Raw genomic sequence first — 16,781 nt, forward strand, 5'->3', positions numbered from 1 at the left:
GAGAGAGAGAGAGAGAGAGAGAGATTATTCAACTTGTTCTTCTTCATCAAACCCTTCCACAAGATTCTTTCTCTTCTTCTGTGTCTTCGATCTGGAAAACCATAAATTTAGAAATTGAAATCACATTACCATAGTACTAAGGAAAAAACTGGGGGAGAAAGATGGCGGGAGACCGCATATGAGCAGCCTAGATTGGGGATGGTGGCGACGGCCGACGAGCAGCGCCACAGCGCCACTCCACCGAGACGCGAGCACCCCCTGAAGCTCTGGCTTCGCTGGTCCCTCCTTCACCACTATCCTCCCCTACTCTTTCATGACTATCGTGGCAGTGACTTGCGCTGGATCTGGAACACCGGCGCGCAGCAGCGAGGATGGAGAAATTGAGGACGTTATCTAGGGGGAAGAGAGAGAAAACAGAGGCGGTGGCAACCATGCGTTTAGGTTTCAAGAGCGGAGGAGCAGAGAAGCGAGGAGGAGGAGGAGCGTGGTGGTGGTGGAGAGCATGCGAGGAGGGGATGTGGGGCTCGAGGACGAGAGGGATCGCAACACGATCTACCCCACACCTCTCAGTCCGCATACGTCAAACCAGTCACTATCTCTTGGCCCCACAGGAGAACGACCCCACCAGTCATCCAGCACCAGCCCAAGCGCGTGCATGGATAATGGAGGAACGGCCGAGCAGCTGACACAGAGATAAAAACAGCCACAGTAAAAAGATCGGACGACCACAGATCGCTCGCGCGCTCAGATGGCTTGTATGGCCGGGTAGAGCATCAGGGTTTATAGGTAGAATATATGCATAGAACACAAACGGCCAATTAACTAGATGATTTCTATGAGATAAATTTTGCAACCTTGCCACCTTACCTTCTCCTAAAACAACACATTTTATTTAAAGCTGCTTCAGGAATTTCAAACCGAGACATCATACAGTATGCAATATTGTTTAAGCTGCACTACAATAGAATCGATTTCCCCACACAAGAAAGGAATTTATACCACCAACTATCCAACTTCTTATGCACCCTCTGGTCAGTGTTTCTCCCGTCATTGTTCTAAGTTCAGTGTTATGAATATAAAACCCCCGAGCCCGAATACTACATCAGCAAACCCCCTCTCTAAAACAAGCAATTCCACTTTTATGAAAGTAACCTGAAGAAGAGAGAGACTAATGTTGAAAACAGCTACAACAAGTTTGAAGTTTATGACTCTTAAGGACAGATAAATGTTCAAAACAACAACAACAAACCATCCAATGTACTGAATTTGTATACGATTACAAACAAACGCAATAGAACTTCTGAAATTGTTTGCCACTTGATGCCTATAGACAGACACATATGATATGGTGCTATGGAGTTCAGAACCTGGGACGACGCCATGGCCTATCCGCAGCCAACCGATGCAGCTAGGGCAAGCAAGCTTGGATCGTAGGTGGCCACGGCATCTGGTACGGGTACCCCGTGGGGTGGCGCTTCTCCCGGAGCGCGGCGTACTCCTCGTCGTTCAGCACGAGAAAACAGGTGAGCTCGGCGGCGTCCTTGTCCAGAGAAAGAAGAATGTTGTCTCCGACCGTCCAGTCGGCGGACCCGTCGTCGCTCCCTGCAAAATGGATGGGCTCCAACTCCACGTCCGGGCTGATTGACATGCTGCTACGTCCGGCCGGCGGCGGACGAGACACTACGGGAACAGGGCTCTAAGCCGACAGCCAAATGTATGCCGACGGCCGCCGTCGGCCTAACCCGAGCTATGCCGATAGCTAGGTCCTGGCCGTCGGCGTACAATGGCCGTCGGGCTATCCCCGTCTACGCCGACAGCAGCCGTCGGCACATAAAAGCCGTCGGCTTATCCCAGACTACCCCTACAGCTGCCGTCGGCATATATAGGCCGTCGGCATAGATGCGGGCCCGCCGACAACACTCATCACGGCCGGCTAACGACGTCAAATCTATGCCGACGGCCGTGACGGGTGGCCGTCGGCATAGATACGGGTGACACGTCACCGATCCAGAGCGCACCGACCAGGACCTATGCCGACGGCAGCCGTCGGCATAGCTGACACGTCATCGATCCGCGGCGCTGTCCATCTGCCCTGGCCGCAGCTATGCCGACGGCTTTGCCGTCGGCATAGTTTTTTTTTCTTTTTTTCTTTTTTCCGTATAGTATTATTATTAAGCATACAGTATGTGTTAATAAGCATACATATAGATTGTGTTAATAAGCATACATATAGTATGTGTTAATAAGCATACATATAGTTTTTTTTCTTTATTATTATTATTTAACTAACTTACATACAGTATGTGTTAATAAGCATACATACATTATTTTTCGGTTCTGTACAGAGCGGTGTGACACCCCTCACGAACGGTGTCGCCGCCAGCCGGCAACTGGAATGGGGAACAGCCGCATCGGGTCTATACGAAGGGGACTTTACTCCAAGTGTTCATATATATCGGATGACCTACCATAATCAGATGGTGTTATGCCATGTCCGAAGAGGCGGCACGCATCTCCGGGGTGTGGCCCCGTCACGGACGGCGCCGCCGCCGGCACCTGGAGGGGGGGAACGGACGCGTCGGATCTACATGGAGTGGATGTATCTGTGGGTTTGGCCCGGATGTTGCTCCCGGGTGTCCTTATGGGCGGACTTGACACAACCGGGTGGAGAGGTCCACTGGTCAAAGCTCGTCCGTGCAAAGTCAAAGGGCTAGATCCCGTGGTCAAACGCTACAGGGTTAGCCGGGACGGGGGCCCTGGGAGGTAGCAATGCCACCGGAGCGTCGTACCGGGCCCTCATACATGCGGGGTGGTGTTGTGGCATGTCCGAAGAGGCGGCACACGTCTCTGGGGTGTGGCCCCCGTCATGGACGGCGCCGACGCCGGCACCTGGAGGGGGAAACGGACGCGTCGGGTCTACACGGAGAGGATCTTGCTGTGGGTCTGGCCCGGATGTTGCTCCCCGGTGTCCCTTTGGGCCGACCTGACACAACCAGGTGGAGAGGTCCACTTGTCAAAGCCCGTCCGTGGGAAGTCAAAGGGCTAGATCTCGTGGTCAACCGCTCCAGGGTTAGGCGGGACGGAGGCCCTGGGGGGTAGCAATTCCACCGGAGCGTCGTACCGCGCCTCATACATGTGGGGTGGTGTTGTGGCATGTCTGAAGAGGCCGCACGCATCTCCGGTGCGTGGCCCCCCTCACGGACGGCGCCGCCGCCGGCACTTGGAGGGGGGAAACTACCGCATCGGGTCTACACGGAGTGGATTTAGCTGTGGGTTTGGCCCAGATGTTGCTCCCCGGTGTCCCTCTGGGCCGACCCGACACAACCGGGTGGAGAGGTCCACTGGTCAAAGCCCATCCGTGCAAAGTCAAAGGGCTAGATTCCGTGGTCAACCGCTCCAGGGTTAGGCGGGACGGGGGCCCTGGGGGGTAGCAATGCCACCGGAGCATCGTACCGGGCCCTCATACATGCGGGGTGGTGTTGTGGCATGTCCGAAGAGGCGACACGCATCTCCGGGGTGTGCCCCCCATCACGGACGGCGCCGCTGCCGTCACCTGGAGGGGGGGAAACGGACGCGTCGGGTCTACACGGAGTGGATGTAGCTGTGGGTTTGGCCCGGATGTTGCTCCCGGGTGTCCCTATGGGTAGAGCTGACACAACTGGGTGGAAAGGTCCACTGGTCAGAGCCCGTCCGTGGGAAGTCAAAGGGCTAGATCTCGTGATCAACCGCTCCTGGGTTAGGCGGGACGGGGGCCCTGGGGGTAGCAATGCCACCGGAGCATCGCACCGGGCCCTCATACATGCGGGGTGGTGTTGTGGCATGTCCGAAGAGGCGGCACGCGTCTCCGGGGTGTGGCCCCCGTCACGGACGGCGCCGACGCCGGCACCTGGAGGGGGAAACGGACGCGTCGGGTCTACACAGAGAGGATCTTGCTGTGGGTCTGGCCCGGATGTTGCTCCCCGGTGTCCCTTTGGGCCGACCTGACACAACCGGGTGGAGAGGTCCACTGGTCAAAGCCCGTCCGTGGGAAGTCAAAGGGCTAGATCTCGTGGTCAACCGCTCCAGGGTTAGGCGGGACGGGGGCCCTAGGGGTAGCAATGCCACCGAAGCATCGTACCGCGCCTCATACATGTGGGGTGGTGTTGTGGCATGTCCGAAGAGGCCGCACGCCTCTTCGGTGCGTGGCCCCCCCTCACGGACGGCGCCGCCGCCGGCACCTGGAGGGGGGAAACTACCGCATCGGGTCTACACGGAGTGGATTTAGCTGTGGGTTTGGCCCAGATGTTGCTCCCCGGTGTCCCTCTGGGCCGACCCGACACAACCGGGTGGAGAGGTCCACTGGTCAAAGCCCATCCGTGCAAAGTCAAAGGGCTAGATCCCGTGGTCAACCGCTCCAGGGTTAGGCGGGACGGGGGCCCTGGGGGTAGCAATGCCACCGGAGCGTCGTACCGGGCCCTCATACATGCGGGGTGGTGTTGTGACATGTCCGAAGAGGCGACACGCATCTCCGGGGTGTGCCCCCCATCACGGACGGCGCCGCTGCCGTCACCTGGAGGGGGGGAAACGGACGCGTCGGGTCTACACGGAGTGGATGTAGCTGTGGGTTTGGCCCGGATGTTGCTCCCGGGTGTCCCTATGTGTAGACCTGACACAACCGGGTGGAGAGGTCCACTGGTCAGAGCCCGTCCGTGGGAAGTCAAATGGCTAGATCTCGTGATCAACCGCTCCTGGGTTAGGCGGGACGAGGGCCCTGGGGGGTAGCAATGCCACCGGAGCATCGCACCGGGCCCTCATACATGCAGGGTGGTGTGGTGGCATGTCCGAAGAGGCGGCACGCGTCTCCGGGGCGTGGCCTCCCCTCACGGACGGCGATGACACGGCAGTAGACGGATCAGGCACTCGCATAGTTACCGGATGAGGCACTCGGTAACGGTACCCCTCAGTCAGTTGCTCTCCTATGTATCACCTTTCGCGAGACCATAGAAAATATTTATATCATAAAGAAATGTTGCTGACCATAAAAAAATTCGGTTCAAAAAAAATATACGTGATATTTTAGAAAATTGTTGTACAATATAAAAAGAAGATCATGTCATTAAAAATAATGTTTCAAACCATTAAAGAAAATGTATGGTACATTTTAAATAATGTTTGTGCATGTAAAAAATATGTATACCATGTATCATTTTTAATATAATTATATACCATGTATCATTCAAAAAAATGCAAGAACGTGTATTTGAAAATATTTAACATGTACGTGTATATAAAAAAGTATTATATATATACGGAACTTTTCAATGCGCATGAAAATAATATACACTAAAAATATATTTGAAGACAGTTAATAATATATGCCACGTGTGTAATTAACATGTATACGGCTAGTTTGTAATTAATATGTATAAAAAAATACACCTATGCCTACGGCTTAGCCGTCGACATATATGCCACGTGGCGTGGTTAATATATGCCGACGGCGTCGGCATAGGTCCCCTTATCCACTCGCGGCCCACCCTCCTCCACTCGTTCTTTCCCACACCCGCAGCCTCATCCACTCGCAGCCCGCAGCCCGCCGCCGACCGCCGCCCGCGCTGCCGCCGCCGCCCGCCGCTGCTCCCCGCCTCCCGCGACTCTCCCCGCCGCCCGCCCGCCGCTGCTCCTCGCCTCCCGCCACTCTCCCCTTCCCTCGCCCGTCCCCCCTCCCTGCCGCTCCACCCCCTCCCCTCCCCTCCCCTCCCCTTCTCGCGCCGCCGCCGCCACGCCAGCTCCCTGCCCCACCTCGGCCCCTCCCCTCCCCTTCTCGCCCGCCGCCGCCACGCCAGCTCCCTGCCCCGCCTCGGCCCCTCCCCGAGCACGCCTGGCCACGGCTCCGGCTAGCCGGCGACCCTGCCCGGCCGGCCCTGGTGCTAGCTCCGGCCCGCGACCGTCCCTCCCGTCCCCTCCATCGCCGTGACGCCCCTCTGCCCGGTGAGCTATGCTATTTTTTTTTTCATTTTTCCTACTGTGACATTCATAGTTTCATGTTTATTTGCTGCAAATAACTACTATGTGGATGGTGTATTCAGCCCCTAAGTCTATTCACATATGCATGCAAAATAAATTTTTGAGTTGATGTTTGTGTGAGATATATGATGTTTGTGTCTAAATCCTTGCTATGTGACATTTAGTTTCTAAAATAGTTGTGTGAGATGTGCTCCAAAATTGGCATATGATGAGTGGTTATTTAATCATGATGATCTTGCTAAAAAAATTGAAGGACAATATTTGACACTTGACGAAATATGATTTTTTTCATAGTTTAAAGTGTCAATGCTTAACCTTTTTTTTGCACTTGGTCGAATTAACAGGATTTGTGGTGTTCCATCTTCGTGGAGTGACCGTCGACGTTGGAGGTGTTGGTCCACGATCGTCCCTCCTTTGATCGACTACATCCTCTACATCGGAGGGTGAGCAACAATTCCATGACCTCGTCCACTTTTTTTCCATGTCACTAGATTAAATTTTCACATCAAGTCGCGTAACCTAGGTCTCCCGTCCGAAAGGGTTGCATCGATAAATATGCATTCAATTGCATATTTATCACCGCAGCTCTTTCGGATTGTCCAGCGCTTTCCACGGACAGCCCGAGGATGTGTAGATTGGGTATGTTGTTCATGCTCTACCCTGTTCCGAGACAGGATTTCGGCGGCGCCTCCCTGTTGTTCTCCGGATGCACATTCTCTCGGCATTTTGCCGAGACGTGTATTTGGAGAACAACGGGGAGGTGCTGCCGAAATTTTGTCTCGGAATGGGGTAGAGCATGGACAACGTACTCAATCTACACATTCTCGGGTGGGATTAGGACCCATCTTTACCTATTAGAGATGTAGGTGGATTAAATGTCGATTCTCGTCAACCTTGTAAAAAATAAAATATTGATGTGAGTAATTTAAATGAATCCTTAATTTTGTTGTGTGGCTTCCAATAAAGCAGAGATGGCAGATAATCAGTGGATGTATAGTGGGTTTTTCCGTCGGAATCAAGTAACAACAGAGTGGGTCGAGAAAACTGATGTGTTTTTGAAAGAGATATTCCGTAGTCCAATGAGGATGGTGCCAGAATGCCCGTGTGCCAGATGTAAGAGACGTATCCGCAGAGATAAGAGTGAGATGACTAAGCACCTTCGCACGCATGCTTTTATGCCCAACTTTAATATGCCGATAAACTTTGCCCAGCGGGACCGTGGTAGAGAGGATGTGATACGACAACGCGTCGCTGGTTATGAGGACGATGGGGTTAGAGACATGCTAGATGATGTCTTTGCTGCACAGCCGACACCTCCATCACATTCAGCGAATGAACCGGAGGAGCCGGAGGAAACCGCAAAGGCCTTCCTGGAAATCTTGGCCTCGTCAAAGAAACCTCTCTATGAGGGTGCCAAGTTGTCTGTGCTGGATGCCATCTCGCAACTGATGGCAGTCAAGGCTGAGTACGGCTGTAGCCGAGGTTGCTTCGAAGCATTTCTGGGAGTATGGGCTAACAGCCTGCCTGAGGGCCATGAACTGCCGAAAACCATGTACGGTACGAAGAAAATCATGAAGGCGCTCTCGATGGACTATGAGAAAATACATGTTTGTCCAAAGAATTGCCTTTTGTTTAGGCATGAGTATGCGGATGACAAGTACTGTAGGAAGTGCGGTTCCTCTCGGTATATTGAGGTGGTCGATAAGCATGGTCAGAAGCAGCAGCTAAAAATCCCTGTGAAGGTTCTTCGGTATCTTGATTTTATAAAAAGACTGCAGCGCCTTTTCATCACCGAGGAGTCTGCCAAAATGATGAAGTGGCACAAGGAAGGGAAAAGGTACAATCCAAAAAAATTGTACATCCATCAGGAGGTGAAGCATGGAAGTCATTCGATATAGAGTACCCGGAGGAAGCAGCCGAGGCTGGGAATGTCAGAATTGCTATAACAGGTGATGGGTTCAATCCATATGGTATGTCGTCTAATCCATACAGCTGTTGGCCCGTATTTGTTATTCCGCTGAATCTCCCTCCCGGCGCCATAATGCAACGCAAGACCATGTTCCCGTCGCTTATAATTCTGGGGCCTGAATATCCGGGGAAGAATTTGAGTGTGTTTATGCAGCCGTTGGTGGATGATTTGCACCATTCTTGGTACTTCCCGAGGTTGACATACGACCGACATCTGCAGAAAAATTTCTTGATGAAAGTTTGGCTACAATATTGCATGCATGACTTTCCCGGTTATGCCTTGTTCTGCGGATGGTGTACAAGTGGAAAGATGCCTTGCCCAGTGTGCATGCAGGCCTTGATTTTCATTTGGCTGAAGAAGGGTGGCAAGTATGTTGCATTTGACCTGCATCGACAGTTCCTCCCTCCAGACCATCCTGATAGGGAAGACAAGAAGAACTTCACAAAAGGCAAAGTTGTCCATGAAGTAAACGAGATTCCAACGTTTTCTGGTGCGGATGTGCTTGCTCAGCTGAAAGCTCTTAAGCCTGCCGGTGAGGGGAAAGGCAAAGGCAAAGGCAAAGCCACAGGCGAAGACGAGGGCGAGGGCAAAGGAAAAAGTAAAGGGAAAATTTTTGAAGGATATGGTGAGACGCACAACTGGACTCACATTACCCCCTTCACGGAGCTTCCCTATTTTAAGGACCTCAAACTTCCATACAACATAGACGTGATGCACACCAAAAAGAATGTCGCAGAGTCCCTTTTTCACACGATCCTCAACATTCCTGATAAGACAAAGGATACTGTTAATGCTAGAGTTGATCAATAGAATATTTGTGATAGACCACGTCTACACATGCAGCCTCCCACAGGCACTCGAAAATCTTGGTTCAAGCCAGATGCTGACTTCGTACTTAAAAAGGATCATAAGATGGAGACATTCAAGTGGCTGAAACACGTCGTGAAGTTCACTGATGGTTATGCGTCGAATATAAGTAAGGGGGTCAATCTTTCAACAGGCAGAGTGACCGGGCTCAAGAGTCATGACTATCATGTATGGATTGAGCGGATTATGCCGGTGATGGTTTGGGGCTATGTTCCCGAGCGTGTCTGGCGTGTGCTTGCGGAGTTAAGCCGTTTCTTCCGCACGCTTTGTGCTAAAGAAGTATGTCCTGAGAAGATAAAAGAAATGCATAAGAAGGCGCCGGAGTTGATATGCAAGCTAGAGAAGATCTTCCCGCCAGGCTTCTTTACTCCGATGACACATCTCCTTTTGCACCTCCTGAACGAGGTTTTGTTGGGGGGCCCTGTGCAGAATCGTTGGCAGTACGGCCCTGAGAGACAGAACAAGCATCTGAGACAGAAATGTGGAAACAAAGCTAAGATTGAAGCTTCCATAGCTGAGGCAGTTATCCTAGAGGAGGTGGCAGACCTCAGGACAGCCTACTATCCGGACCATGTTCCCACGTTGCACAATAAGGTGTCTCGATACAATACAGAAGAACCCAAGTATAAACCCAAGTTGCCTCTATTCATCGGGCAAGGTAGTAGGGCTGGATGCTCGAAATCTTATCTCATGCCACGAGATGAGTGGGAGGATGTCATGTTCTATATCTTGCACAACATCAAGGAAGTTGAGGATGAGTGGATGAGGTAATACCTTTGCACCATTCTTTTAGTCAATTTGTTATGTTCACTTTGCCTAGTTCTTATACCGCTTTTCTTATTGTAGTCGATTCGTTGAAGAAGAATGGACGGGAATGCTGCCTCCTTCTGAAGCGGAGGCACTTGCTCTTCTCCGAAAGGGTGCTGATGGAAGGAAAAATTTCGTTGCGTGGTTCATCGAGAAAGTAATTTTTCACACTTTTAATTAAACTCATGCACCCTATAATTTCAATTAAACTGATGCACCCTATAATTTCAATTAAACTTGTAGGGAAATGATCTGACTGAATCAATGGATGAAGAATTGAGATGGGTTTCCATGGGTTTTGATCCTGTCATCATGACATGCGAAAAGTATGATGTGAATGGGTATCGCTTCCATACAGAGGAGCACCAGAACAGTCGGCCTGATCCCAAAACCATAAATACCGGAGTCTTCACTGAAGGAGATAATAAAGTAGATTACTACGGAAGGGTAGGAAAAATATACGAGCTTACATTCAAACGTGGCCGCGAACACCTAAGTCTCACTATGTTCAAATGCCGATGGTTCGACCCCAAAAAGGGTCTGAGACATATGCCTTCTGTTGGTTTAGTTGAAGTTAAACCATCAACCGTCTATGCCGGAGTTGATCTCTTTATCGCCGCTACCCAGGCCACACAAGTATATTATCTGCCTTACCCATGCCAGAAAGAGTACCTAAAGGGTTGGGAAGTTGTGTTCAAGGTGTCGCCGCATGGTAAGCTACCGGACCCGAACGATGATGATTACTACAACATAAACCCCATGACATACGAGGGAGTGTTCTATCAAGAGGAACATGATGACGTGGTCCGAAACAACGAGGATGATGACTTGGGTTATGTTGACCTGGACCCAAACGACGACGACGCACGGATTGATGGTGAGGCAGTTGTGAATCAAAGAGACATAATTATGCTTGAAAAGTTAAATGAAGACACTGACGATGAGGAAGAGCCTCCACCTCCGTCAGACAACGAAGAAGATATGCGTGATAGTGATGATGAGACCGGTCCACAAATAGATTACAATAGTGATGATTCATATGGGTTCTAGAAAATGTAAGTTCTTTTAATGATCATTACAATAGTATGCTTAATGTGCTCTTCTGGTATTAATGTTTTTCCTGTATGCTTGTTTAATTGATATCCTTACTAATTGTTTATTCTCTTCTCAATGCAGGTTTGCTAATCATGGGCAAGTCCAGCGGCGCTAGTTTCCTCAGTAAATTTAAAGGACTTACTCGGAGTGGACGAGCCCACAAGGTTCCCTCCCGACTACGCGAGGATGACACCTCACAGGGAGGTGGAGGGGTCGGGGGAGGAGACCCTAGAGGAGGAGGCGGTGGGGTGAGAGCCCCTAGAGGAGGAGGAGGTGGGGGGAGAGGCAACCGGGGCAAAAAACTCCGGGCCGTGTCTGAAATAGGAGGGTCTTCTTCGATGCCCTCCTATACAGAGGCACCTTCTGAGTCTAAGGAGGAGGAGTATGTTCCTGATGGCGAGGAGGAGGAGGCCGAGGAGGAGGGTGAGGAGGAGGAGGCCGAGGAGGAGGGTGAGGAGGAGGGCGAGGAGGGTGGAGGGGAGGTTGATCCCGCGTTGTGGGGTGACTTGCCACCGGGTTCTTCGCAGGGGTGGCTGCGTGGTAATGCCGGACTACCTACACCACCTTCTATCGAGGAGCACAAGTGGCTCATTGAACCTGTGGGGACAGAGTAAGTGCCTCTCAATCATATTTTCAACACATGACAACATTTTCTTTTTGTACACATGGCAATCATTTGATTCTTTTGCAGAAACTGGATCCTTCGCGGAAAGGGCCATAAACCGAACGGCCTTATCACTGTTCTGTTGAAGGAGTTTTGGCCTGGCCTATTCTGCCCGCGACCAGACAGGGACCCGCAGCAGCGGGTTTTGGCCACGAGCTGGGCCCACTACGAGGCTTGCAGCAACACGGAGTACGGGACGATCGCTAAGGCCGTGATCACCAAATTTTGGGTAAGTTCTCTTCTGAATCACTTGCCTTCAGTTTCGTTCATAGTTTATCATTGAATCACTCAACTGATGCCTTGTTTGCTTCTGGTTTATGCATGATTGCAGCAACTCTATAGAGTTCTTGACGAGCATAAGGCCAGAGCCGACGTGGTCTTGCTTGCGGCTGCGAAGAAGAAAGATCGTCGGTTGCAGTACGAGGTGCGCTGGGTTGCCATCTCGCAGTACTACCACTACTACCTGCACCAAAAGATGACCAAAACTCAAGCGCAGAAGCTACGACTTACCTTGAGCAAGGAGCAGTTCATGATGGTAACTATTACTAACTTCTCATTGTTTCAAGCAGTCAACTATATGTTTCGTGCTCACATGTCATGCTTCCAAAATTTGCATAGGTTGTTCCTCGTTGGTGCTATGGAAGGCATGACGGATGGGCGAGTTTGGTGGATAGGTGGCTCGGCGCCGATGCAGAGTTTGCTGCCAAGAGCATCAAGGCCCGGGCTAACCGTGGAGACGACGGGACACACGGCCAAGGAAACAGGAACCACTGGGGCTTCAAGGCCATGAAGGTATATCTATGTGCATGATGCATTTTTGTTCTTCTTTACGTCATGTTCTTATGTATGGCTGACTTCTATTTGACGTTGTAGGAGGACAAGTTGAAGAGGCCGCTCTTAGACATGGAGTCGTGGAAGCTGGCCCGCGAGCGGAGTCATCACAAGGAGGGCGAGAGCCAGTACTACGGCAAGACCGAGGAGCACCTGGGGTCTTACATTCATCACTATCAGGAGTTGCATCTGGATGTTCCTGTTGCTGAGGTCGCCCAGTCTCAGATCGACGACACGGCGGTGGTGGCCATCCAGGGGAAGAAGAATGGCCGGTATCCGTGTTTCGATGGCTTGATCACTCCTTCGATCTCGTACACACAGCTTCGGGCTACCAACCAGAGCCAGTTAGAGAGTACGGGGCGCTCACAGACTCCCTTAGCCCGCCAGCATGCTGTAAGTACTTCCTCTTTATCTTTTTCTATCTTGCATTCTCAGTTTATTTTCAGCATTGCTCACTTAGAAACAACCTAAATTATGTAGGCATATAAGGAGTTTGTCGAGCATAGGAATCTCGAGGTGCGGGAGTACTTGAAACGAGTGAAGGCAAAAGATGATTACAACCATCAGATGATGACGGTTAGTTTTGCCCTCTTAAAACCAAGCTAAATTTTTGCACTTTCATTCCTTCTGATCTTCTAATTTGCTTGTTTAACTAACATTTAGGCTATGTTGGCGTCTTGGAATAACCGCACGGATCCACCACAAATGGGACCCCCACCACCACCTGCGGGAGAACCCCCACACGTGCCCACGTTCGATGAATGGGTGGCATTAGGCAGTGATGGTCCAGTTAGTACATTTGCATAACTACTAGCAAACTAGTTCTCGTTCATGAAACACTATCATATCATATTTACCGTTAGAATCTTTTCTGAAACATGTAGGGGACCGGTGGCTCGACTCCTGCTCCGTCGACCCCAGTCACTCCAATCTGGCAGAGTGGTGGTGGTCGCGATGGCAGTTTTGGCGGAGGTGGTGGTGGTTTTGGCGAAGGTGGTGGTGGTTATGGCGGAGGTGGTGGTTTTGGCGGAGGTGCTCTTGCTTGATGATTCCGTGCATGTGGCCATCGTGCCATGCCTTTCATATTCCTACTTTTATCATGTTTCATGTCTTGCACTACTTTTATGTTCATGAACTTCCGTCGGTGATGATCTTTAGATGATGTGATGAACTTGAGTATGTTTAGATGATGATGGTGAACTTGAGTATGTTTAGATGAACTTGAGTATGTTTACATGATGAATTGTCATATTTCTGCATAATTTCATATTGTTCTGTTTTGAAATGCTGTCAAATGAATTGGAAAAGAGAAAACAGGGAAAAAAAAACTATCCCTACGGCAAAGCCGTCGGCATATATACGCCCAGGAGTTACCAGGGCTTGCCACGTGGCACATCTATGCCTACAGCAAAGCCGTAGGCATATATGAAAATCTATGCCGACGGCTTTGCCGTAGGCATAGCCCTGCTGCCAGGAGAAACCAGGAGATGCCACGTGGCAGAGATATGCCGACGGCAAAGCCGTCGGCATAGATTAATCTATGCCGACGGCTTTGCCGTAGGCATATCTCTGCCACGTGGCATTGCGTGATTCGTCAGCGCTTTTGACGGCGCCGTCCGTTACCGTCAGACGAAAAACACTGCCGACGGCTGACGTCAGGCCGTCGGCATAGGACCCTATGCCGACGGCTATACTATGCCGACGGTCTGACAAGACTACGCTGACGACATCTACGCCGACGGGGATATGCCGACGGCAGCCGTAGGCATATATCTATGTCGACGGCCTGGGGGCCTATGCCGACGGCCCATGGCCGTAGGCATAGCCCGCGAGTCCGGTAGTGAGAAGGCACAGGCCCTGGCGGTGCGGTTCCGAAAGCGATAGAGCACGCACGTCACCTTGAAGTTTGACATGCTGATGCCCGCATCCGCGTCCTCGCCGTCGAGGAGGAAAGCACCCAGCAGGTGGCAGCCGTGGAACCACGCCGAGCCAGGGATTTCCCTGTAGCATCGCCTCAGGGGATCGTAGATGAGGAGGCGTGGCGCCAGCACCCTATCGAAGACGAGCAGGAGGCCACCCCGGATGTCGGCGAGTTCCCACCGGGAATCTCCGAATTCCCCCCGCGGGAGGAAATCGAGCGCGAGATTCCGAGCGGCGACGCCCCACGGAGAAGAGGAGGAGGAGGAGGGGAAAAACACGGGGTCAAGGCTAGGCCGACGTGGGTTCGGGTACCCGTCGCAGTCGTCGATGCAGTAGTGGCCGACAACGTCATCGGATGCGCCGTGGAGAGTGCCGTACTGGCGGAGGAGGCCGCCACCGTCGCCCGCGATTATGCGGCGCCAGCGCTTGCAGGTGCTTGCGGCGCGGACGAGGTTGGTAGGCGAGGGGAGGTGCAGGAACACCAGCTCGAGAAGATCGTCCAGGAGGACATCAATCTCGGCCGCCGGCGGGGATCCCCTCCGGGAATTCTTGCGGCAGCGGCGACCGCCCCCCCATGGCCTGGGCACCTGGATCTCGATGGGAAAACTTTGGGCTAGGAAAAGTGTGCGTAGTGTTCGGTTTGCCTCATGTAGCACGAGTCACCGGCCTACTGACACTCAGTCGCAAATAAAGGGATTTCCTAAGAAGTCAACGACAGGTAATTATCAAGACACGCCGAAGCAAGCATCCCCGATATGGGATTAGGACTGGAGGCCTTTTATGGAAAAAATAACATCGCCGTCACCATGAGAGCGATGTCGCTGCAACACCAAAGAATTTGACGGTCGTCTCACATTTTTTGAGTAAGTTGACTTTCTCAGTCGTTGGATCGAAATCCAATGGCTCTTCTTCATCGTCTTCCTCTAGCCCTAGTCCCCGTCCAAATCGCAGAAACTTCTTCCTCCTCCAATCGCTTGCCTCTGGCACACTTCCATGCCTCTCCTCCGGTTGCGATGCCGCTCCTCGTTGCCTCTCGCCGCGACGTCCCCGCCTTCGGTGCGGAAGCTAAGTAACCTGAGTGACTGTCAGAGCGAAAAGCCACACCTTGCACAGTTTACCCACTTCCTGCCTTAGCCAATGATGCCCATCTCTGCCGAGGTCTTGGCTTGGCCTCCCTGGGGTCGACATCCTCACCGCGTCTCGACATCGTCTTCGCCTCAGTATTGCACATCCCCTCCTTCATTCTCCAATGAAATCGACTGGCGCCTATTGCAATTTCAGGCAACTTACCAATATGGACGGCGCAAAACTTTAGCCAAAAACTTCTTACATGCACAATGAGAGACAAGAAAACCCCTCCCCTCTGCCTAAGGGCACCAGAGTGGTGGTTACACACAGAGGGGAGCGAGGATCGGATTTGGAGGTTGACGGTTAGGGTGTCTTTCTTGTATCCCCCGGAGTTTTTACCATCGGATCGTCTTCCTTTTGAGAGGTAGCATATGAACGGTTGGATCTTGCAAAGGAGGTCCGAGCTGGCCGCTCGATTCTTTCTCCCAAACTCGCACGAACTTCTGCCCAGATCCGACAGGGCTTTAGTATATCGGTGATTGCCAGACATTCCACCGTCAGAATGCGATGAAATTTTGGGGGCTCAGTCTAGACTCAGTTATGCACAATTCCACCAAAGGAATCGTCAAAGCGGTGCTCGAGTAGGCTAGGACAGCCAAAACGAACATGATATCCATAAAATTCTACACGATCGCGCGAGGGTAAAGTTGATGTTGAGACTTCGAGCTCCATGGACGAATTTTTCCATGATCTCAGTTGAGATTGAAGTTGATGTTGATAAAGGCATCTCTTGATCTCTGATAGATCTGACATGAGGCGTAGTCCTTGACCTAGCCGAGGTGACTAGTCGAATCAACGACAAAGATCCATTCTGGTGTGTAGATCGCGTTGGAACCGATCTGACCTCCATCGCATTGTGGCAACTACATAGCGGGATCTATATGGGCCATCAATGATGGAGTCAAATCCAGCAAATCTCGGATAGGGGGTTCCGAGCTCGTAGCATTGGCATGATGGTAACAGATGACACACAGATTTACCCAGGTTTGGGCTCTCTTGAAAAGATATACGCTACGTCCTGCTTGATTGTATTAATTTGTAGGGAGTATAAGTTACAGGTTGATCTACACGTGATAGTGTGTGTGTCAGCGTTCTAGGAACCAGGGTACCCAGAATTATCTGCCCGCGGCTCACGGCATGGCTCCATCGACGGCCTGGTACGACCCATCTACAAGGCCACCAAGACAAAACCCCCACGAGGCGGACGACGCCAAGACCTCCTGAAGGAGCGGCCTCCCCAAGCGGCCTCCCGAGGAGCGGAGATTTCTATGCGGGTACTCAGTCTCATGAGGCTACCATGACGCAAGCCATGACGACCAAGGCAGGCGGGCATCAGCAAGCACAGAGAAGGTGGTTTCCTTTTTGGTGCTAAGGAGGCAAGGACAGGTGTGGGTTCCCGAGGAATCTGGCAAAGGTTTCCATTCTGGTGCAACGAGACCAAGACCGCCAGCACGGCAGGACGGATGTCATCGCCGAGCCCACTGCTGCGTCATG

The 16,781-nt window shown here is 51.7% G+C and overlaps 1 protein-coding gene across 1 annotated transcript; it reads right to left on the reverse strand.

Moving 5' to 3' along the window:
* Positions 1–1,408: 1,408 nt before the first annotated feature.
* LOC147972486 (uncharacterized) lies at positions 1,409–16,137 on the reverse strand. Its single transcript, XM_087524356.1, has 5 exons — positions 16,132–16,137; positions 15,149–15,241; positions 14,083–14,746; positions 5,577–5,616; positions 1,409–1,652 (listed from the first exon to the last, which is right to left on the reverse strand). The coding sequence occupies exons 1-5, from the start codon at positions 16,135–16,137 to the stop codon at positions 1,409–1,411; spliced, it is 1,047 nt and encodes a 348-aa protein (XP_087380482.1).
* Between the last annotated feature and the right edge of the window lie 644 nt (positions 16,138–16,781).

Source organism: Triticum urartu, chromosome 5A (assembly GCF_056163025.1).
Source record: "Triticum urartu cultivar PI428250 chromosome 5A, HENAU_Tu73, whole genome shotgun sequence".
Lineage (NCBI taxonomy): Eukaryota > Viridiplantae > Streptophyta > Magnoliopsida > Poales > Poaceae > Triticum > Triticum urartu.

What these genes read in the sequence shown, in the direction of transcription:
- LOC147972486 (XM_087524356.1), bottom strand. An exon ending in ACCGGAGGAGAGGCATGGAA is followed by an intron (nt 14,747 to 15,148) that starts GTGTGCCAGAGG and finishes ATCGAGATCCAG; the next exon opens with GTGCCCAGGCCATGGGGGGG. An exon ending in AGCGCGGGCGGCGGTCGGCG is followed by an intron (nt 1,653 to 5,576) that starts GCGGGCTGCGGG and finishes GGCCGGACGTAG; the next exon opens with CAGCATGTCAATCAGCCCGG.